The 24665-nt window shown below is 40.9% G+C and overlaps 1 protein-coding gene across 4 annotated transcripts in view; it reads left to right on the top strand.

Annotated features, from left to right (window-relative positions):
• The window catches only part of PAK5 (p21 (RAC1) activated kinase 5), a 291608-nt gene extending 268470 nt beyond the window's left edge, over positions 1 to 23138 (top strand). For all 4 annotated transcript variants that reach the window (XM_032351407.1, XM_032351406.1, XM_032351408.1 and 1 more), the window contains 5 exons: positions 1693 to 1826; positions 5797 to 5923; positions 17769 to 17894; positions 19544 to 19678; positions 21495 to 23138. In XM_032351407.1, the coding sequence (XP_032207298.1) occupies positions 1693 to 1826; positions 5797 to 5923; positions 17769 to 17894; positions 19544 to 19678; positions 21495 to 21650 (678 nt within the window). In that variant the 3' untranslated portion in view covers positions 21651 to 23138. The remainder of the gene's footprint in view (positions 1 to 1692; positions 1827 to 5796; positions 5924 to 17768; positions 17895 to 19543; positions 19679 to 21494) is intronic.
• The last annotated feature ends 1527 nt before the right edge of the window (positions 23139 to 24665 follow it).

Below are 24665 nucleotides of genomic sequence, written 5' to 3'. Positions count from 1 at the left end.
AATCTTGGTAAACAGAGGTTAGTTTACCAGTGGATTACCACTCTTTCGGAACTTTAAGATACATGCAATAATGAATTCTTCCTGTGGAGAACAGCGAAAATACAGAAAATGTCCCATAATTTCACAACCAAGAAATAGCCCACATTAATATTTCTGGATTTCCTTTCTGCATTTTTTTCTCTTTAGCGAAAGTAATATACAATACCAACTCCCAGAAAGTTCTTAACAATGAGGACCCTCATTGATGGTCCTATCTCATTCTCCCTAGCACTGGATACTTGTCAAATTATCTCTGTTAATCTGATAGACATGAGTAAATCTTATTGCTCTAATTAACACTATTATTACTAGTGAGGGTGAAATTACTTGTATATGTTTTTAGACCATTTTTGTTTTATTAAACCCTATGTCATTTGCATGCTTTCCAATTAGGGTGGTAACATTTGTCTTATTGATAAGTGAGAGCTCTTGATATATTAAGGAATTAACCCTTTTCTATGTGTTTGTTGAACATATTTTTCCAGTTCATTTGCCTTTTACACTTATTACTTGAAAGTTCTAAAATGCACATAGGAGGAAAAACATGAATACCTATGTCTAGGGACATAAAATATTTTGGAGTAATATTCCTCTATTGATTTTATGAGCCTTTAGGGAAGAGAGATGAGCTTCTGTGGATGGAAAATCTAGGTCTTAAAGATAGCAAGTCAGGATTCCAATGTTAGATAATATGTCAGTCTCTATCTAGCAAAGGATGGACCACACACATATCCTAAAAGACATTATAAAAATGCAATCAAGAATGACTTTGGATTCCTCTTCTATGGAGGCTCACATGAAGCCACATATGGCTTCAACCCCCATGGGTGTTCATTTTCTCATTGTGTTCCACATCGCAGAGAGAGCCCCAGGTGAGTGGGCTTCAGCATGTCACTTCCACGACACCGATTTCTGGAACTTATTTCCAAATCACAGTGCCAGAACAGCCAGGACAACATAATGTAGATAATTTTGTAATTTATTAATTAACATTAAATCTGAAAATGTCACCAGAAGCAGCCGCGGGTCAACAATTCTTGAAAGCTCTCTCTGGTAAGTTCAAGTTAACCTTGTATATGCCTGAGTCATGTTTGCTTTTACCTTCAAGACCTGTCCTTTGTATTCAGCCCAAACCTCTCTCACACTCAACCCAGACCTCCTCCCAAGATGTTAAGTTAGCCTCATGTGGCCCTACTCCTACTGTTCATTTCATTCACTTGTGAAGACCTATTCTTCATTTGCCATTTAGAGTTGGTGACTTTTGCCAGGTTAAACAATGGTAGAGTATGAACAGTGCATTCTAAAGGAGACCCTTAGGAATATCTGTTCATACCCTCCCCCCCACTGCAAACAGTCAACAAAACTCCCTCTTGTAAGTACAAACCTTGCCAGGGTTCTCCCTGTTTTCACTTTCATTATCCCCAAACCTAGCGTCTGATTGCACTATCATTTTCTCTAAATTGACTAACTGGGTTCCTTTCATTATTGCTAGCTACCCTCAATCCTGTCTTTTTGTCTATTGTAGACTCCTGAATAAATCCCCCCCATCAATATTTCTTAATCAGTTATACTCATAGCACAGTTGGGGCCATAAGGGAACAGAAAGCCAAATCTCACCATCACAAGTCAAAAAGCATCTTTCCATTTGCCCAGGTTGTGATAATGCGGGATTACCACCATGACAACGTGGTTGACATGTACAACAGCTACCTTGTCGGCGATGAGCTCTGGGTGGTCATGGAATTTCTAGAAGGCGGTGCCTTGACAGACATTGTCACTCATACCAGGTATGTCTCTTCATTCTCCAGACAAATAATTCCAAATGCTTATTATTTCTTATGCAGGGTAAGCCCTCAATGACTATTTTTACAAACTCTTTATAAATTGGAAGCCCTTTGAAGTCAGGGAGTATGACGACCCTTTTTCTTTAAATTCCCTAAATGCCTATTGTAATATCACGTATGTTTAGTTCATTCATTCAGTCAACATTCTCCTTGTCCTCCAGAAGTTCATTAACACCTAATGATTTTAAGTCAGCAAACTGATGACAAAGGACTTTTGGTGCCAAACAATAGAATTTCCCATTCTTGGGTATTTTGCTAAAACTGAATTTTATTCTGAGTTGCTATGCTATTGCTCTGTAGTAATACCACCAAGGGTACCTGAGTGGGGAAGAGGCAGATGGAAGATGAGTCAAAGTTTTATGTTATAATAAGAAACCTACATAATTGAAATTCTTTGATTCTGTTTTTAAATAGTCTTGCAAGTAACAATGGTTAATTATCATTATTACCGCTGCTACTTGCTTCCCTGATGTGTCAGTTGTGGTCATTGAATTCAGTGTGTCTTGATCACCTTTTATGTGCCAGGTTCTTTCCTGGGTGCTGGGGACGCAAAAAATACAAACAATTAAAGTCTCAAATATATTCCTTCAAGGATGTCACAAGTTAGAAATAAATATATTATAATATTTGAGCAGTAGTAGAAAGATATATTGAAGTAGCAAAGAATACCTGAGTATCTCTAACAGGGAAAATAAAGAAAGATTTCCAATGTAAGGGGTTAACCAAGATGAGTTTTGAGAGTTGCATAGGAGTTTTCTAAGAAAGCAAGTGGGAGGAAATGGGCATTGAAGGCAGACAAAATATGTGCTAAGACAGTGTTCTTCAGGTTTTAATACGCATACAAATTACCTGTGGGACTTAGTAAAATGCAGATCCTGATTCAATAGAAGAGGGCATGAGATTCTACTCTAACAAGCTCCCAGATGATGCCAATCCTCCATGTTCATGGACCACAATGGAGAAGCGAGGTTCTAAGGAACAGACATATTAAAAAACAAACAAACAAACAAATGTTACATTTGGGAAACTTTATAAATTTGCTCTTGGTAGTAAATAACGCTCCAAAGGGATAAGAGATGATTGTCAAGAAGGAAAGGCACAAGATGTTAGCTGATATCACCGAAATGGTGCCTAAACTGTAAGTGAATCTAGGTGAAAAATAGGGGGGAAGCAAGGTAGCAAGAAGGTATTGAGGGACACTGTGAGGGATAGAATATGCTGTTTCTCCCTAAAATCAGGCGGTGTTTCAGTCATGACCTTCTACAGCTCTCAGTCTCAGTAGACCACCTAAAAACAAAAGAACATAAGGGAAGACACTGAAGGTTTATCACCAAAATTTCAGATGGCAGATCCCTGTTGGTAAACCCATAGGACCCAACCCTCCCCAAAGTGCATAAGATCATCTTAACTTATAGGAACAAATATACTGAAGAAACCTAAGCTTAAGACAAATGTGACTTGCATCTAAAGCAATTAATAAAAATATATCCAGAGGAGAGGATTTTTTTTTCCTGCCCCGAAAAACTTCAGATAACTACACATGTCTCTCCAGAGCTCTCCTTTTTGTCACGTTTTTTTTCAGTTTTTATTGTGTGTCAGTGGGATCCACTTAAGAGCTAGCCTCTCTGGAATCCATTGTGTTCTCTAATCCTCTCCATCCAGTTTTGTCAATAATTTCCTGTTGAAGGCAGAGCGCTCCAGGGAGTGGAGAGAAGTTGTATGTCAAGGAACTCTTGAATATTTAGAACTTGAAATCCTTTCAATCTTAAGTTTAGAATTTAATTCTTGAGTTATTTGGAGAGATTTTCCTATAGTAGATAGTCAATAAAGGCTTTACTGAATGATTGATTGATTAATAAAATAACCCCTTGCTACTCAAAGTGTGGTCTGGAGAATAGCAGTATCAGCATCACCTAGAAGCTTGTTAGCAATGCAGAATCTCGGGCTCTACCCGGACTGACCATACACAAGGTAGCCAGGTACTCAGGCATTTCCTATGGTTACCAATGTTTTAGCCCTACCTAACATCTTGTTAAATTATATCCTACTGATTTCCAGGAACAGAGGGTTCTAGAAGGCAAGGGAAAGTGCCGAACACTTCAAACATTAACTCCTGTAACCTCTAAGAAACAGAGCCAGGATTTGAGTTTGGATTTGATTCCAGTACTGAGGCATCTTTAATCCCAATTCAGGATTCCTCTCTGCAGAAGTAGGAAAGCGCAGTCTTTCTACAGTGGGTCTTATGCATTTCAAAGCCACTGAATTCAGAATCAGTACTATTTGTCACATATGCCAATTAAAGGTGATTTTTTTAGTCACTGATAGGGGCTCAGATTCCATTAACTTTTGTTGTTGCTGACCTGTAAACTATCTTAATGTCTGCTTCAAATAACTGGAATCCCATGAAATCCTAGAAAAATCAATTTCATTGAAAAAAGTGATTCCTGCTTCTGAATTATTTTTAAAGTATATTTGAGCTCATCCCTGCTGATGATGCTCTAAGTCTCCGAGGGCTCTATGGTGGGCAGACATTAGCCATTTTTTTCACAATCCAGCACAATGACCAACCCATTCACACAAAACCAAGAGCACAGAAGTCTCTCAGACAAGAACATTTTCTTCTTGCCTGTCGTAGTAGGAGAATGAGGCATTGCTGGAAGAAGCATCTTCGAAGAGAAAGGGTACCCATTCTCTTTACACCTTTGACCTCCTAATTGGCCACCTCCTGGGATTTTACTTTGGACTCTTAATTTTACTCAGACATAGTTTGCTGGCATCAATAAGACTGACACATATTCAGGGCCATCCATTTCCTTGTCCTGTTGAGTTATGAGTTCCCTGGGGTGATTTTCCAAGGCTGTCCTTGAATTTGGACTCTCGTCAGTTACACCCTCTGTCCCTCCTGACAGTCTCCTCTGTTAGCATGACTGTTTTAGGAGCTCTTTCACATTCGCTATCTGCCTTGAGCCTCGCACTGTTTCTGTGAGAGGGAAGTTTTATACACAGATGAGTTAGGCCTCTGGGGCTTGTTTTGATGGTACTGATGTCCAAGTAATTCTTCCCACATAGGTTCTTCATGGCTGAAAATCCATTCATATGAGTTGCATATGATACAGTGGGGACATTGGAAAAGCATGGGTCTGAACTCAAGAAGAGGTGGGGCTGCATTCATAATCTGGTCACTTTCTTAACTGGGTTAACTTGGGCAGGTCACTTGACCTCAGTCTCTTCTGAAGCCAGAACCCTTCTTCAGAAGGGTGCAGCCGTGAAATGTGGGAGCACATATCCAACACTGTGCTTTCCTTTCTCATTCCTAAGGTCAGTTTCTTCAAGAATCATCCAGTCACACTTAGTTATTAGTAACTAAGTCCAGTTTCCTTCTTAATGGACCTAGGGCAACAGGAGTCTTCAGCTCCTGGAGGCAGGGGATCTTAGCGATCCAAAGACCATGTTGTCCAAGTCCAGCTTTAAAGGGAACTGTTGGTGTCCTCATTTCTAAGATGAGGAGAAAATAGACCTGAGGAAGTTAAAAAGCCTTGCTCAAGGTCAGCTATCAGGCATACTTGGAACCTTGGCTCTATGCAGTGCAGTCTCTCTGTAGAACCCTGGAGGTTTATCAATACCTAAGAAATTACCCATGAGAGTCTAAGGAAGTACATTTGCATTAATGACCCAAAAGCCAGCAAATAAACCATTTCCTTTGGCTTATATTTGGCCTCTGTCATCCTCACTGCCAAACCTTAGGTTCTAGGAGTCAGATTCCAAGACTTCTTTGTGCTTGCCTGTAGATTTTCCAGACATGGGCTAGAGAGCATAGACTGGTTCACTAGACCCCAAGGGAGCTGACTCTCTTGATCATTTCAAAGATGTTCTCAAACCTGTCTTTGCTCCTTAAATGTTATTTCCTTTCCAGAATGAATGAAGAACAGATAGCTACCGTCTGTCTATCAGTTCTAAGAGCTCTCTCCTACCTTCACAATCAAGGAGTGATTCACAGGGACATAAAGAGTGACTCCATCCTCCTGACAAGTGATGGCCGGGTAAGATTTCCTGTTTGGCCTCTCCATAGTTTAGCTTGCCACTTTTTCTGTCATGGGCATTATCCCCCTAAGAGCCCTTTCATCTCCCTGGTCACAGTCACCCACTGCCCTTCCCAGCAAGCTTACCAAAAAGGAAATTACCATCCTCTGTGTCATTCTATTAGTCAGGATTATCTGTGATCTGAATTTGATGGATGACTTCCTACTTTAACAATGAGTGTAGGAAGGGATAGAAACTATGGAAATTTCTTTCCATTTTCTTCTATGTTCTTATTTTTGTTGGAGGAAAAGAGATGAATTTTGTGGGGTTTTGTCCACCCTTTTTGTGGAGTTGTGCATGTCTGCAGTATCTCTCTGAGTTCCTGCAGGAAAGAGAAGGCAAACTCCAGTGGACAGCTTGAGGAGAGTTTAATAAAGGTGTGGGCAGAGGTAGACAAGTCCGAAGGAGGAGTACATGACGATTCATGTGGCATTCTAGAATAGTGTGCCACTCTTACTGCCTCATGCCTGAGGAGGGGAGGCCAGGAACTGGCTACTGGAATTTGAAAACAAAGATTATTATATGAAGAGGGATGCCTAGCAGGAACTCTGATCTTCAGTGGAAGACGGCCACAGTGGAGCTGTATGATGGGAGCTGGGAGGATCAATATCTGAACTCCCTCAGTTCTTTCCTTCCAGTGTCCTATTGGTACTTCCCATTGGTCGAACCCAATCAGAAGCTATCAGTGGGGTCAACACAGGTTGGCGTCCCAGGAGTCAGAGGGGAGGAGAATAGATCTGGAAAGGCAAACGAAAGATATCCATCACCCCAGCTTATCCCTAGGCCCGGACTGCTGCATTTCCCATCCCCACAGCTAGCTCAAGGGAGTCTGCGGAAACTCATCAGCCACACCAGGCTACAAAGAATATAGACTACAGTAGCCAAGGAAAGAATGAGTTGGCATTTCAAAGCAGTCTTAGTTGGACGGTAGAGTTTTGAAGCATAGATTTTTATCATTTAGGCCCTTTTAATCTCCTAGAAACTCCCACCACAGGTAATGGCACTGGCGTGCAGGGAGCCAGTTGTCCCATTAGTACACCTGTCCTTTACAACCCAGCAATCTCAGCCATCTGGGAAATGTTCACATCACAGCAGAACTGCCCAGGAACAATCAGAGGGCAGCTAAAAGAAATTCTTCCCAACACTTCAGCTTTTTTTCTGTTTTAAAGAGATTGTCAATTCTACTGTGGAAAATGCAGGAAATTCAGAAAAGTATAAAGGACAAAATAAAGATCACCCTTAATGCATTTCCCATTCTCCCCATATTTCCCTGTACATGTACTTGCAAACTTGGGATTATTTTTAATGGGTAGTTTAAATCCTGCTTTTTGCATTACCCAGGCTGATTTTTTTTTTTTAGAAAGAGGGTATGGGAGGGTGCATTAGTCAGTTCTTGCTACGTAACAAACCACTCTACACACAGTGGCTTAAAAGGACAATCACGTATTTGCTCACAGTTCTGTGAGTCAGCATTTGGACTGTCCTCCTGAAACAGCTTGTCTCTACTCCATGGCCATCAGCTGAGCTCACTTTTGCATTTGTGGTCAGCCTTCTGATGATGGTCTCATTCATTTGCCCAGAGCTTTGTCATGGGTCCCCCATCTCCCAGAAGATTCTCCCAGACTTATTCCCATGGTGCCTATGGCAAGGTTACTCAGATCAGCAAGAGAGGCAAGCTCCATGGCACGCTTTTGAACCCTATCCTTATATCTTGTTTGCTAATGTCCCTTTTGGCCAAAGTGAGTCACACAGCCAAGCCTAGATGCAAGGGATGGGAAGATGGATTCCACCTCTTGATGAGAGAAGATGCAGAGTCACATTGCAAAGGGATGTAAGTATAGGAAGGGGAAGGATATGTGGTCATGTTGCACAATTTCCTAAAGTGTGGGGGAGCTGTGAGAAAAGGTCTGGGACCTTCCCCTGGCCTGAGTCAAGAGAGTACTTAAACAAGGTTCCATGACTTTGGAACATAATTCACAAAGCACTGAACTGATCCACAAATGGGTCCTGGGGACTGATGCTTACAGGAAAAAAAGAAAAAGAAAAAAGCAGAGTGGTTTCAAGCAGGCTTTTCCCCTTTCTAGAGATTGATGACAAAAGCTTTCTTGCTACAAGCACATGTCAGATGGCAATATCAGACATGAGACTAAGATAATTCATTGTTTAATCAGCTCAAAGATCTCCCCTTCCCACAGTACACAGGTTATTAAAATCATTCAGTGTCATTCTCAAGGGCAGAACCTATGCTCCACACACTTCCTGAATTTCCATGTACCCAGCAAAGAGCTCCCAAGGACTGGCACATGGTGAATGCTTTTAGCCTTACTGGTTTGTTCACTCACTCCTTCCATAAATATTCCCTAAATGTCTACTGCTTTCCAGAGACAGTTGTAGGTCCTAAGGATAAAAACAGCAAAACCACTACTTTCATTAAGCTTATTTGGGGCATGGAGGTGGGATAAATACACAAAATCACTCTAGACAGGTGGTGATAAGCACTAAGTTTTCCATAATTAATTTAAGCAGAGTAAGAATATGGTAGAAAGTGATAGAGGATGGGATCAGAGAAGGCCCCTCTGAGGTGGTGATGCTACAGCAGAGACTGCATGGGTCCTATGGCTGTCAGGGTTGAGAATGTTCCAGAAGAGGGAGCAAGCAGCATGTTGAGTAGATCCTATGGGTCTCAGGTATGTGGCCCAGAGTATGCTCTTTCACATTTCAGAACAACATACCATGTTGATTCCATTGGGCTTCTTCAGTTTCTATAGAGAAAGGAAACTTTTTTTTTTTTTTTGAGAATGCGAGTGAAGACCTAATGTGACCACTTCCAGATTTGAACTAATTTATTTGTACCAATTTATTAGAGTCTGAAGTTTTATATTGGAGAAAGCACCCTCATTTTTTTTATTGTCATTGTAATAAATCACTCCAACACTTGGGGTCTTAAATCAAAAGTCATTTAGGATTTTTACAGGGCTCTGAGGATTGGCTGGGCTCAGCTAGCCAGGACCACTCTGACTTGTAGTTAGATGATGCATCTGGAAGTCTTCCTCACTTACACGTGCTGGCTGGGGGCTGGGCACTCAGCTGAGCTGTCAACCAGAACACCCATGATGTGACCTCTCCGTATGGCCTTCCTCTCAGCATGGATGCTGGATTCCAAGAGCAAGGGTCCTAAGAAAACAAGGTTTATGACATAACCTTGAAGTCCCATAACACCACATCCACTGTACTTTCAGTTCTTCCAGTTCAGGAGGAGGGAATGTAAAACCCTCCTCGGTGGGAAGAGGATTGACTCCTGTTGTCAAAGGAGCTCATGGGCTGGGGCAAAATATTGCTGGCTTTTAATGTTATCTGTCACACAAGCTATAATGAGTTTTCTTGTTGTTGAGAGATGTGCAGTGTCATTAACCCTTAGAGAAATACAAATTAAAACTAGCAGATATCACTTCACATCTATCCGAATGGCTAAAGTGAAAAGTAGCGATAATACCACTTATCCACACACTACTGGTGGGAGTGTGGAACAGTACAGCCCCTCCGAAACATGAGTCCTTTCAGAACTAAAAATTGCATGTGACCAGTAATTGCCTTCTTAGGCATATATTCCAGAAACATGGAAACTTATTTTCACACATAAACTTGCACATATATGTTTGTAGCAGTTTCATTTATTATAGCTTGGACCTAGAAACTACCTGAGTGTCCTTCTAAGGGTTAGTGGTTACACAAACTGTGATGTGTTTATACCATGGAACACCAGGCAAAAAAAAAAACAAAGAAGAAGAAGAAACCAGTGATACAAGTAAGCACTTAGATGAAGGAATTATGCTGAGTGGGAAAAAGCCAATCTCAAAAAGATACATGTCACATACTTCCATTTATATAACATTTGTGAAATAGCATAATTATAGAAATGCAGGGAAGAGTAGTGGTTGCAGGGGTGAAAGACTGCAGGGTGACTGTAAAGGGGTAGTCCAAGGAGTCTTATGGTGATGGGACAATTGAGTACCATTTTTAAAATTAATTTATTTATTTTAGAGAGTATGTGAAAGCAAGGGGAGAGACAGAAGAAGAGAGAGAGAATCTCAAGTGGACTCCCCACTGAGTGCAAAGCCAGATACACAGCTCAGTCTTACAACCCTGAGATCATGACCTGAGCTGAAATCGAGAGTTGGATGCTTAACCAACTGAGACACCCATATGTTCCAAGGGGCAATTGGGTATCTTTACGGTGTTGTTGGTTACTCAAGGCTACAATTGCAATTGCAAAGTATATACACACACTTAAACACTACATACATAAATGAGTTCATGTACAAATTAATAAACCTGAACAATGTCTATGGGATGTACCAACATTAGTTTCTTGGTGTTGATATTGTACTATAGTTTTACAAGATGCCAACATTAGGAAGGACTGGGTACACATTGCTTTGCAACTTCCTATGGATCTACAGTTATTTTAAAATAAAAAACTAAAAGAGACAGTGAATTGCTTAAGTTTTTTTCAAAGGATAAATCTCTGGGGTGCCTGGGTAACTTCGGTGGTTAAGCATCTGAGTCTCGATCTCAGGGTCATGAGTTAGTTTGAGCCCAACACTGGGCTCCATGCTGGAGGTGGACCCTACTTTAAAAAGAAAAAAAAAAAAAAAAAAAAAAGGATACATCCTTTGTGGCCTCTAAAAAAGACTAGAAGGGAAATTGTGATCAGAGTAAATTGTTCACTCTTTGTCTACAATATAAATGATAGCTAATGAGTCACTAATTTGTATTAAGCAGGGGGGATATGGTATTTGGAGTTTGAAAGGGAAAATAAATAGTATATCACAGGTGGTTGCAAGAATTGCATGAAATAATTTGTGTAAAACCATCAAAAGTAAACCAGGTCCAACACAGAAGCTCAAAAAGGGTGATCCCCCCACCCTGGAACTTAAGGGTGGAATAAATTCATTTATAATTGTTTTTTGGCCTGAGGCTTACATTTGAGATATGATACTTAGGAGCCACTTCACAGGGATTGATTTAACTTTTATCAAATTCACCAGCTAGAATGGAATTCAAACCCCTGACCTATTAAGCCAAGTGCCTATTTTGAAAAGGGACATACACAGTGATTTTTATAGTCCCCCCCCCTTTTTTTTTAACTAAAAATTTATTGCCACAATTTAAGAATCAGGAGATGTCACAGAAAATTTCAGATTCCCATCTTCCTTTAAAAAAAAAAAAAATCAAAGTCCCGGCGGTGGTGTGCTTAGGGTGACTGGCATTTAAGCCGATGCTGTTGCTACCGCATCTTCACCAGACTTCCTCAACTCACTCCCCCTCCCAGTGCCACCCCTAGCATCTCTTTTCCTGGAAACTTTCTCCAGCCTCTGTGGTCTGGTCTCCCAGTCTAGAACAGGCTAGAAATTCCAGGGAATTAACGTTCACCCTCCCTTGGGGCAGCCCAGGATCACCTGATGGAAGCTGGGGTATAAACACATCTGGAGTAAGCTCTGGTTCCCACATTGCTGGGGACTGGCTGCCTTCCCTGCCCACTTCACTACCAGTGTTTTATGTATCTCCCCAATAAATGACTTGCACTTGGCTTGTGATATGCTCAGAGGGAGAGGGGACTAAACCAACATACTGCACAGGTGCAGTGTAATGTGTGTGCACTCTCTTCTTTCACAGGATTGCAAACCAAGGTAAAGGATAGCTATGAGACCATAGAAGGCAACTAGGGCCTTGAGACTGTTCCACACCCCCTTTCCTGGGCCCTGACAGCCAGGACAGTGTCTCTTCACCAAAGACATGTACCCCTAGTTTTTCATAGTCTCCACCTGGCCTGTTAAATTTGTCTTTTGGCACCTTTAGGCATTTGAGTGTTTTTGTGTCTCGAATATGTAGAGTTCTACAGTTAGAAGAAGACCTGAAGATTATCTCCCAGAAGCTGTTCATAAATGAAGAGAGACGTGAGCATATTACACAGCATGCGTAAATTGATTCCTTTACCACAGCATCTGAGATATTCCCAGACTCTAGGCCTCTTCCTTTCCCTGCAAGAAGCACAGACTGAGAAGTCAAGAGACTGTGTCTGAGTCCTCCTCTCTATTGTCTTCCTGTTGTTGTAGTCTTGGGCAAGTTCCCACCCTGTCCCACTCTGTCAAACGGCAGAGAACTGGCTGAGGCCTCCGTAGTGATCCAGCTTAGGTGCTCTGATGCCCTCCCTCTCCTCTTCAGTTTAGCAGTTGAAGAAGTGGGTCCAAAACTGGAGACCCCTTCATCAGTCTGGCCCCTTCTAGTACCTCTCTCCACTCCTTTGTCCCGGATCATTGCTCTTCTTAAAACAAATTTAAGAACTATAGCGAGCATGAAAACCAATGGGGTCTTTGGCTTAAAAACAAATTCCTGAGTCCACTCACCAGAGATTCTGATTCCAGGCAGCCTGGGTGATACCCAAAAGCCTGCATCCCTTTCAAGTTCCCAGAAAATGCCAGTGCTACCCACTGTGAGTATCACTGCCTTAAAAGAAGCATCCAGAAACCAGGCACAAACGGATCCATCTTTTTGCCTTAGCAAAAACCTGGAGCAGAAGCGTGAATTCTTCAGAGTGTAGGCAGTTTACACAATGAGGGTTTTACCTTCTCTCTAAAACCTCTAGCTATTTTGTGGGTAGACTCTCCCTGCCTTCTCCTCCTCCAGCCATGGTTTTGTGCAACCCCTGATTCCTAGCCAGGACCGGCTGAGATGACTAGGATTTCAGCTTTAAAGAGCAGCTTTGAGCCCTAAGCTCTAGTTTCTCCTCTGGCCCCTGGGGAAGAAGCTGCATCACCTCCTTTTAAGGGGCTAGCGGTGTGCTAGCTGCAATTCTCTTAGCCTAGCTGCATTAGTGAGACAAAGCATTTCCTAGTCTACCATGTTGTACCATTCTACGTGAAATAAGGCTCAGCTTAGAGTCTGTGTGATTTTCTTTGAAGATCTGCCTATGGTGCTTTATTGTACTCATTATTTGAGTTCTCATTATCTACTTGCAGATTGGTTTGGATGAGTATTGTGTGCAATTATGTTCTTCTGGAGAATTGTCTCTTTTATGTCCTTGGATGAGTAAAAAAATTCATGTAAAAGGGCTTTCACGTCTACAGCGGAGGAACAGACCTAGCTTCCTGTGTTGAGTTTCAGTTTCTCAGCTTACATATTGTCAGGGAGATAATTATTAGTCTGGCAGATTTGGGGTCTTTTTTTCTGTCTGGAAAAAGAAAGCCGCACCAGAGGTATTGACATTAAAAACTGCCAACGTCAAAATGCTGATGCATTCACCTGCTTATTTCAGGTTTTTTAAAACTTTTTTTTTTTTTAATGTTTTAGCGAATTTGTTCCTCCCCCACTGTCTGCATAGTAGGGTTACGAATTTACTCACATTAAAGCTTTGGAAATAACCACACACATGCACACACAATTATATTTTATCTGTTTCTTAAAACTGATCTAGACTTCTTCACAAAGCTCTACTGACTAAAACAAACAAACAAAGGCAATTCTTAATTTAATCTGTTAAATTCAGTCTACTTAAGTAAACATTGACTATTAAAGTTCAGCCACTTTATGGTAAGCCTTAACTGATAGCTTTAGAACCTCAGACTTTCAGATTTGGCCACCGTCTACTTCCTCTTCTCATTTCCCACCCCTCTCTTTCTCAAGGACTCTGGGAGAATAAGGGACAAATGTTGCTTCTGAGAACTCAAGGTGACAGATGTAAGACTCATCTTCTTGTTCCTCTTTGGTCCCTGCCTTGGCATAACTGGCCTCTTATGCTACCAGGACTGGTGACCACTGGTCCCACAGCTCTGGGCTTTTCAAAAGAGTGCCTCTGCTGCATGTCACAACTCCAGCCTCTTGTTTCAAGTCTTGAAAACCATCCTGAGGCTCCTCATGTCAACCATAGGCCTGTGCCAGGCATTTTTCCATTCCTTCATTGAGATCTGGAGGATCTTCTGGAACCCTGCACAAGAGACAGAGACCATGGAAGCCAATAGCACTGCCTCAAGTTCACTGCCACCCACTCTGTTGTGCCATCTCTCCCAGAGGCCACATTGGGCATAGCTACAGCTAATATTCAGCAAGCATTCATTAGTATGTCTATATCCATGATTAAAATATTGCAATATATTCATGCTTGTGGGTTAATAGCCACTGTTTCAAGTCATTGGAGTATCCCCCATTACAATAGCTCTTTACTGGGGTGCCCTTACCTCATTAAAGATGGTAAAGCCCATAGGATAATTCCAGGACACAGCTCAACTTCATTTCTAGACTCCAATTGATCTAGATGATTCCGGTTATTAAATATTTTTAATATTACCTCTGAACTCAGATGCATGTGGCTGTTCCTCACCCTTATTTGTTTGGGGTTGTATGCTACTCAGGTATTTCTGAAGGTCACCGCCATCTGCTTGGGGTGCTGGAAGTGAATTATAATAAAAAGTTGGGACCTAAATCAAATGACTTCTCTTTGTCTTCTCCGCAAACAATCACAGGCTAAAAGGGATGGACTATAGGCTTTTCACTTCTGAATTGTAGACTCCTTTGACAGTAAAGCAACAAGGATTATGGACCAGCTACCATGGCCACAGGGCTCTCTTCTTTGTACCACATAGGAAATCTATGATCTGACACATTAGGGTTTGATTCTTGATATGCCAAAGCAACTGAGTAAAGTATCTCTCCATTAAGCCAGTTTTCTCTAGCATTCCATCCGGAACAATCCAATCTCTTCCCACTCCAACCTATACCACCACTAACCTTGGCCTGATTAGAGAGAAGATCATGAACAAGGAAATAGAAAAAGATACAATTTCCAAAACATTACCCCCATTTCATCTGTGTTCCAACTTTGAGTCTAGATGCAGGTGTCTTCACTAAGTCAGTAATGGTTTCAGAAAGAGTACCAGTGTCTTCTACCACACGATTTGCTCTCATATGTATGTGTCATTATAAAATAAAATCAATCTAGTAATATGTGTTTTTTGGGTATCTACTATTTTCCCAGATTTTAAGGAACACAGTGAGGCTTCACAATTAGGAGGCAGAGCTTCTGCCTCTGATGACTTTCATTTCTAGCCAGAGGGACAAAATCAGCATCAGAAAATAGTTCAAGATTGAATGAACATTAAATTCTCTCACATTTAAAGAGGAGAGATCAATATGGGTTCCTGAGAAAAATTCTGGAGTAAGTGAGAAGTGACAAGGGCCTTGAAATATGAATTTCATTTTCTTGAATCAAGAGTTGAATATACTTTCCCTCTAGGACTAGGAAGTAGACAGAGATGTTCCCCCCAAGTACTAGAATATGAAGTAATTCAAGAAAAGGAAAAATAAAAGGTAAACATCTTGGGAAGGAAGAAATAAAGCTGTCTTTGTTTACAGATGATATGATTACCCATGTAGAAAATTCAAAAGAATTGACAAGAAAAACTAAAACTAATGACAATTATAGCAAGGTTGAAGGATATATAGTTTTAGACCGAAGTTCATCATTTTGCTATATGCTAGCAATGAAAGTGAATTTGAAATTATAAACACAATGCCACTTATACAAACACCCTAAAATATTTAGGCATAAATTTAACAAATCATATACTAGATTTATTTGAGGGAAACTACATAAGTGTGAATGAAATCAAAGGACTAAATAAATGAAGAGATACTCAATGTTTGTGGATAAAAAGACTCAATATTCCCAAAATGTCATTTCTTCCGAACTCAATCTATAGATTCAGTGCAATCCCAGTCAACATCCAGGCAAATAACTTTGTAGAAATTGACAAACTGATTCTAAAGTGTATGGGGAGAGACAAAAGACCAACACAATAGCCAAAACATACTAAAGAAGAACAAAGTCATCCAAGACTACCACTGCCTGACTTTAGGACTTATTAGAAAGCTACAGTTAGTCTACAGCCATACCACCCTGAACGCACCCGATCTCGAAAGCTAAGCAGGGTCAGGCCTGGTTAGTACTTGGATGGGAGAAAGCTACAGTCATTGAAACAGTGTAGTATTGGCAAAAGGAAAACAGATGGGCCAATGGCACCAAATAACCCAGAAGTAGACCCACATAAATAGAGTCAACTTATTTCTGACAAGGGAGCAAAGGCAATACAATGGAGCAAAGATGGTCTTTTCAACAAATAGTGCTGGAACAAGTGGACATCCATATCCAAAAAATTAATCCAGACACAGACTTTATACATTTCATAAAAATTAACTCTATGTGGAAACACAGACTCAATGGAAATACTGGCTGAGAAGGGAGGAGAGAGGTCTGCATTAACAATCCAGCAAGAGCATATAAAGACAAGAGGTGAGGGTTAAGACACAAACCCTCTGAAGCCCAGTCTTTAAGGTACAGGCAGCAAAGAAAGAGCCAGAGAAAAATGTTGAAAAAGTTCAGGGAGTTCTGAAGAGAATTAAGGGAGAAGTTGTGCCATAGAAACCATACATTTAATCTATGGAAATTAACCTTCAAACACCCACTCTGAACCATTGTTTTCATTGCATGTTTTCTATCACCACCAGGAACCCGAAGCCCCAGTCCTCTTCAGTGAGGCCATCTGAAGTCCAGACAAGCCATCATCAACAGGAGTCACAGCCCCCAGAAATAAACTGAATCCTGGTTTTCCAGAGTATATAAACCTGCAGGGAGCCTAATGGTTCTTAAGGATAATTGTAAAAATTCGGTGCAAGGATTTTCAGTTTTGTTTTTGTTTTTTTCTCTCTGATGACATCTAGGATAAATAACATATATATACATGGGGACATTAGGATGGCCACTTAAACCCCTAGTGACCAAGTGCTAACACCCAGTTTCTACACCCGTATTTCTGCCCACATTGACGTTTACACTGGCAAATTCAGTTTGTTATAAGCAAAGGAGGAAAACAAAAAGACGAGCCAATACTTCAAAATGATATCTCAGCATTCCACATAATAGGGTCTTGCTTTAATTCAAATACAGATATGGGGTTGATCATTTTAATCCTCTCATGGTACTTAGAAATCTGAATGTGTTCAAAGCAAAACCACCTAAACAGCAGCAGTATGTACAAAACTCACCTTAAGAATAGCAATTTACTGGGGTGTCTGGGGGCCTCAATCATTAAGCGTCCATCTCTTGATCTCCAGCTCAGATCTTAGATCTCAGGGTCATGAGCTCAAGCCATGTGTTGGGTTCCATGCTAGGCATGGAGCCTACTTAAAAAATCAAACAAACAAACAAAACCCTAGCAATTTACTTACACTAAACCATCATCTGTACATTAAATTAAAGTTGTGGGTTTGAATTTTAACAAATTTGTCATTTGGAGTGTAATTTGTACTTTTTTTTTTTTTTTTTTTTTTTTGGTTTTCCATTTACAAGTGAACCCTGGTGGAGGATGGTAGATTTCTCCATTAAAATGGACCATGCCTGGGGTGCCTGGGTGACTCAGTGGGTTAAAGCCTCTGCCTTCAGCTCAGGTTATGATCTCAAGGTCCTTGGACTGAGCCCTGCATCGGGCTCTCTGCTCAGTGGCGAGCCTGCTTCCCTTCCTCTCTCTGCCTGCCTCTCTGCCTGCTTGTGATCTCTCTCTCTGTGTCAAATAAATAAATAAAATCTTTTTTTTTTAAATGGATCTTGCCTTTCCAATAAAATGGTCTGACAACCACCAATTTTTCTAAGGCCTGTTCATGAGACTGTTTTGTTTTAAATTTGAAGCCATATTTCTCCATCTGGAAGCTGGTATTTTTAGATTGTTAACTTTGTTGCATTCCTTTCCTTTTCAGATAAAGTTATCGGACTTTGGTTTTTGTGCTCAAGTTTCTAAAGAGGTGCCCAAGAGGAAATCACTGGTTGGCACTCCCTACTGGATGGCACCCGAGGTGATTTCTAGGCTACCTTATGGGACAGAGGTAAGGGGGTAGCAGTCATTGGGGGTGGCTGGACAGACTCAAGGATGCAGTGGCTCTGAGAGAGTTAATGACTACAGATCAGGGCGATGATGTTTGACTCCATATTTGACCACCATTCACTAGACTTGTCATAGAGTAGGTTGTGGCAGGAAGGGGACTGGCCACCATTGAGGAAATTAGCACAATGTTGATCCAGAGGCATTTATCGAGGTCCTAAGCAGACACTGGGGTAGGGGGAATCACGCGAACTCTGACCCCACCCTTAGTGGCAGGCATACCCTAAACAGGGCAACACAACTTGAAACGTGGCCAGAAATGCACACATGAGCAGGGTCAGAGACAGCTCTGCAGAATAGAGTTAATATTTGGGGCTGAGCAGTAATGTTTTTCCCCTAGAAAAAAATTATATACAAATATTATAATGCATTTTAAAATAGGGCACAATTTCTGCTTCCCTTGGAAAAGAAGCAATTGCTCATAATCTGTTCAGGGATTAAGGTTTGGGTATGTGAAAATGAGGGGCCAGAAGGAGTGGAGGAAAAGTGTTCTAGAGAGGGAGCACTGTGAGCAAAGCCCTGAGGCACGCAAGTCTCCACACACACACGGCAGTAAGGAGCTCGTTCCAGCTGGGCACACAGCGTTTCCACACATTCTGGTGCAGAAGGCGATTCTAGGAGAGGGGAGTATGAAGAGGTGGCATGGACCAGTGAACTAAGGATATCAGCGTCAATGAAGGCAGACTCCGCTCTCTTTCCCTTGTTTGCTTGCCCTTGAATGAGTACTCGACTTGTTTGTCTCACTGTGGTCCCGAGAGCATAAATTCTCAGTGAGGATCGCAGCAAGGGTTATAACAGGAATGCAGCTCCCTGATAAGAGACGTAATGAGCCTGGGACTGGGAAGTGGCTGTAACTGGGAACCAATAGCCCAGCTTCGGCTTCTCATTGTCCTGACTTCCCATTCTGCATTCAGAAAGAATTGCTTGTCGGCTCTTCCTTTTCTTTTCCCCTGTTCCCTGAAAATGGTTTTGTAAAGCAGGGTTTTTGTGCACTCTACTTCAAAATGATAACATGTAAAGGAAAGAACCCCAACGTAGGGAAGAAAGAGCTATTTTTAAAAATCAAATTAATAAAAGGATCAGCATATATCGTGTTGTTGGGCAATGTAGCTTTTTGCAGTTTGTTCTGAGTATGTCAGATGCCTTTTTTTATGGTTTAAATGCAGTTGTCTTCTCTGTGTTCATAACATAAAATTTGAATGTTTTTCTTATCTGCCCAGATAGGTAACTACCTAATTTAGTAGTCTTAAAAAAAAAAAAAATTCTGAACTCGAGCACGTAAGATATTCATGTGTACCTAAATGGCAGAATCTTCACTGAAGTTGTCTTTAAAAAGCAAATGAATACACTGTACGTTAGTCAAACTGAATTGAAATAAAATAAAAATAACAATAAAAATAAAGCAAATAAAGACCATTAGCAAAAACTGGGTAACTTGGCACTTCAGTCTGTAAATCTGGGCTATAAGTTTTGGAAGTTTACAAATACCACCTTAATTTATAAATGGGTATGAATCTGTTGGGTCCCCTGGAAACATCCAACATTTCAGAATGTTCTCCTTGCCCGAGATAACCCTTGGATTGTGCCTAACAGGTAGATATCTGGTCCCTCGGGATCATGGTGATAGAAATGATCGATGGCGAACCGCCCTACTTCAATGAGCCTCCCCTCCAGGCCATGCGGAGGATTCGGGACAGTTTACCTCCAAGAGTGAAGGACCTACACAAGGTAAGAAGCGCCATCTGTTGCTGAAGCTCAAAGATCATTCTTAGACATTTTTTAGTCTCCCTGTAGCTTCAAAGACTGGCATTTCATACCTAGGAGTAGATCCTGGTTGATGCATCTGGATTTTGGAATTCGAATCACCTGGATTCAGATCTCTTCTCTTCCTGTTCACTCAATGGTCAAGGGAGTCAGCCTCTCCATCTCTGAAGTTTGTCTGTAAAATGGGTTACAACTGGCTCGTCTATTGTAGGGTTGGCCAGAAGAATAAATCAGGCACTCCACAAGAACTCCCTTCCTGAGCACCTGTGACATACGGGGGACTGTTTTTATTACTGGGAATATTGCAGCACAAGACCTCAGATTTCTGACTCGTATAGAGCTTGTGTTCTAGTTGGGGAGGCATATGGTAAACCACAAACAGATGAACAAAATAATTTCAGAGACTGATATATGCTACGAAGCAAAGCAAACACTGTAATGCAATGAAGTATGCAGGAGAAGGGATTGGGAACTTGTTTAGGTTGAAGCCCTTTCTGGGGACACATCATCTGAACTGGAATATGAATAGAAGGAAGGAGCAAGATATGCAAAGATCTGGGAGAAAAATGTCTGAGGCAGAGGGAACAACAGGTGCAAAGGCCCTATGCCAAGATGGAAATCTTCTGTGGCTGAGCAAAGTGAGCCAGGGGAAAGGGTAAGACATGTCAGGGAGGGGAGCAGGGGCCAGATCACACCGGGCAATGAAGAGTATGGTTAAGGGACCAGTAGGGTCTTTTGTGTTTTCCAAAGATTGCCAAGTAGGTGCAAGCTCAGAAAATAATGATGCTGAGTCAAAGAAACAGCACTCTGGGAACTGCTTACTGGTTTAGGAGTGGAGGGAAGGGCTTGCTGGGAGGGAGTGGCCATTTCCACAAGGTCATATAAAAATGACCATACACCCACCACTCCTCCCCTCCCCTCTGCCTCATGGCACTGGGAGGAACAGAGTCTGCCTTTTAGGGGAGAATTACCCTCTCCCCTTACCCCTAAAGCTTAGGGAAGAGCCCCTACAGAATCACCCCTATAGTTGTATAAACTTCCAGAAAAACAGGAAACTACTTGAATTGAGCAGGAGATTAAGAGTTTTACTGCATTGGACTAAGTTTAATCAAAAGTGGTTAAAATAGCATGGTATCAAAATAATCCTACATCCAATGGAAATGGCATGGTGTTCTTCCAAGTCACATACAAGAGCAGTCTTAATCCTAAATCCTAAACACCACCCAAGGTTGTTTTCCAAATAGATAAATAATATGTGGTATAATTTAACAGTGAATACTATACAGCAGTGAGAAGTTTAAAGCTTTTACTGCACACCTCAGGGATGAATCCCACAGACACAACGTTGAGTAAAAGAAGCCAGACAGAGGAGAGCTGACAGTATATAACTTCATCTCTAGAAAGGACAAAAGAGGCAAAACTATGCTACTAGAAGTCAGGACAGTGGTGAACCTTTGGAGGGAGATGAGTATTAACAGGAAGGAGACCCAAAGTAACCTCCTGGAGTGGTACAAATGTTCTGTGTTGTGGTGGGACTGGAGAGTAAATACGTATATGTATATATCTGTGTACACACACACCACTGTAAGACATACACTTAATTTGAATGTTTGTAAGATATACTTCCTGCTTCCATAACTTCTTTCTTCTCAAGCTGACTTTCTAGAATTTGCTATTGTTTGATAGGATGACTTAACTGGGAAGTGGCTGGAAAACCACTTTGGGGAACTGGGTTGGGTTTCTGTGTTAGTCCTCAGGATGGGATCTTGTATTCTCACAGGTTTCTTCAGTGCTCCGGGGATTCCTAGACCTGATGCTGGTGAGGGAACCCTCCCAAAGAGCCACAGCCCAGGAACTCCTTGGACATCCATTCTTGAAACTGGCAGGTCCGCCATCTTGCATCGTTCCCCTTATGAGACAATACAGACATCACTGAGTAGAGGATTCTACTGGTGGAATCAAGGTGGAAGAGCTAGATGAGGACATGACAATAATTCAGGAGAACATGAGGAACATGAAAAAGGCCTGTGTACTCGAACCAGCTGATCAGTGGGACAATGTGATGACAGGCAGGGTTCAACAGACCAGGGCATCTTCTTGTGTCTTAAAACAGGCATCTCTCCACTGACAGCTGGCGTGGTCATTTGGAGCACGGCTTTAATAGTCATTATTATATTTTTCAGCCCTTCATCCAGCAAATCAGAAGGACTCAGTACAAACTCCGTTACGACATATCCTAGCCACATGCAGGGTAACGCATAGGATTTTCTATATTGAAAGAATAATTTTCTGGCAAAAAAAAAAAAAAAGAAAGGAAAACAAAAAGCACTTTTTTCTTAATGGTAGCAGTGTAATGTATTTTGCAATGAATTTGTAATTTTTCTGTACGATAGTTTTGATAATTTATAATACTTTGATGTCACGTAGCCATAGTATCAGTTGAAGTAATACCTGTTTACTAGCAAGAGTTTGAACAAAGCCTTTCCTACTTTTTTATCCCTTTCAGAGAACCAACGATTCTTTAGGAACTTTGAATACTGAATGATTCTCAATCACCGTCAGCTTTAGTAGAATATCTTTCTTATCTTAACAAGTGTCTTATATGATGGAGGAAGACTTTAGAGTGATGGTGATGGAGGTGCACATTTCATTTATCCAACCAAAAATAACAAAATTGGAGCCACAGTAGGCCACCAAGCCACTCCTTGGGATAAAGCTTAATCTTTGGAAAATTCAGATTTTCCTTCAAGGCTATTAATTGCAGACCAGTGTTTGCACAGCAGGGTGTTCCCCTTCCCCATGCCCTCTCTCCAGTGGGTGTGATATTACCCCCTCCCCAAGTGTGGCCACATTTCTCACCAAGGAAACAGTTTTCAGTGCTAGGATCATTGGACCCAGTTCCCCAAACTGAATGTTGAAGGAAGACGGAGAATTCCAGTCTCCCCAAGGGAAAGGAGAGAGAACAGGGCAAGATGTTTGGTTTTGTTTGTCACTGTTTTGAAAACTCTGTATGCTAGCACACCAAACTCTTGTCTGTATTTACCTTCGTACCGCAGTATTAATTGCTATTGTTCCTGTATCGTGCTGGAAGTCAGAACTGACTTTAGAGGATGAATTAGGAAAGGGGTATTTTACCAGGTGTGTTCTGACTTCAGTTGTGACCCTGTTATAATGTGTTTCCGACATAGGGAAGTTGTGCTGCTGACTAGATCTTCTTGAATGTTGATAAAAATGAATGACTACTACAATACATTTTGTGTTGCTTGTTGGATGAATTTGCATGTTAACTGTAGGCCAATATAGATTTGCCTTTAAAAACTCTGGAAGAGCTACATAGTCATCATTAGTTTCTATTAATTATGCATCAGAAAAAAAAAAAAAAAGCCATTTGTTACCAAACTGGAAAACCAGAGGCTTTTCTTAATGACTTCAACATACTGTAACAAATAGGAATTTAAATTCGTGAAAATTCTCTGGTTGCTCTAAGCATAATTAAGAATTTTTGTAATGAATAGGTTGCTAATTATTTATTATAGCTAAAAAGGAAAAAAAAGGCATAAAATGACCTTCTACAGATTAGATTTTTGTTTCATAAAACACAACAAATCAATGTTTTATGTAAAATATTAAAATATTAATATAAAATGTATGAATAAAAATCTAAATCCAGAAAAAGGCCGTCCTAAAAGTTTATGGAACAGATTATATTAATTAAACCAGGACTATGTAGAAGTAGAAAGAAAAAGAAAATCTTTTTTCAACCAGAACAAATATTAAAAACCATTGCAGAAAATTGTGGATTTTGGATTCCAAACATTTTCAACAGTGTAATGGAAATTTTTCTGTAATTTTCTTATCACTGGGTATTTTATAAATATTCATTGAGTTTAACAAAAGTTACTGTAGCTTAAAAGGTTTTGTGAGCACTAACTATTGGCAGAAACTGCACTTGCAAATAAAAATAAATGTTTGCCTTTTTCCCAAATGTTATTAGAAAATCCAATGACTTCCTGAATTTGTTTTCTTGAATAATCAAGAATGCTTTCTCTGTGATCTTGGGGAATGCAAATGAGTAAGAATAAAGTTAGAATGTAACATCATGATGACATGAACAGAAGATAAATATTCCCATCCCTAGAGATCACATACAGTGGAAGACTGTGGTAAAGATACCACAACTGAGAAAAAAAATTACTGAAGTCCGGAAGGCCACATGCAAGGAAAGCCAGATTCATGACTAAAGACTTCCACTCTCTACTTCTCTTTTTCAGAGATGCTGAATTGATCTGAAGACTTTTATCAACAAAAGACATAAAGATGAGATTATTCTGGATTAGAGCAGGTGTAGTAAATGCTCTCTAGTAGACAGAAAGACAGTTTTGGGTGTCTCCTCTTCTTTAGGGGACCAGGGAGGCATTAACATTTAGCCCATGATGTTGAGAAGGATGCTTGCATATAGAAAGTTCATTGCTTGGGGCGCCTGGGTGGCTCAGTCAGTTAAGCAACCAATTTTTTTTTAATTTATTTTTTATTTATTTTCAGCATAACAGTATTCATTATTTTTGCACCACACCCCGTGCTCCATGCAGTCCATGCCCTCTATAATACCCACCACCTGGTACCCCGACTTCCCACCCCCCGCCCCTTCAAGACCCTCAGATTGTTTTTCAGAGTCCATAGTCTCTCATGGTTCACCTCCCCTTCCAATTTCCCCCAACTCCCTTCTCCTCTCTAACTCCCCATGTCCTCCATGCTATTTGTTATGCTCCCCAAATAAGTGAAACCATATGATAATTGACTCTCTCTGCTTGACTTATTTCACTCAGCATAATCTCTTCCAATCCCGTCCATGTTGCTACAAAAGTTGGGTATTCGTCCTTTCTGATGGAGGCATAATACTCCATAGTGTATATGGACCACATCTTCCTTATCCATTTGTCCGATTTTTTAT

This window comes from Mustela erminea, chromosome 7, assembly GCF_009829155.1.
Source record: "Mustela erminea isolate mMusErm1 chromosome 7, mMusErm1.Pri, whole genome shotgun sequence".
Lineage (NCBI taxonomy): Eukaryota > Metazoa > Chordata > Mammalia > Carnivora > Mustelidae > Mustela > Mustela erminea.
The sequence above is the reverse complement of the archived record's forward strand: the minus strand, read 5'-3'. Positions and strand labels throughout refer to the sequence as shown.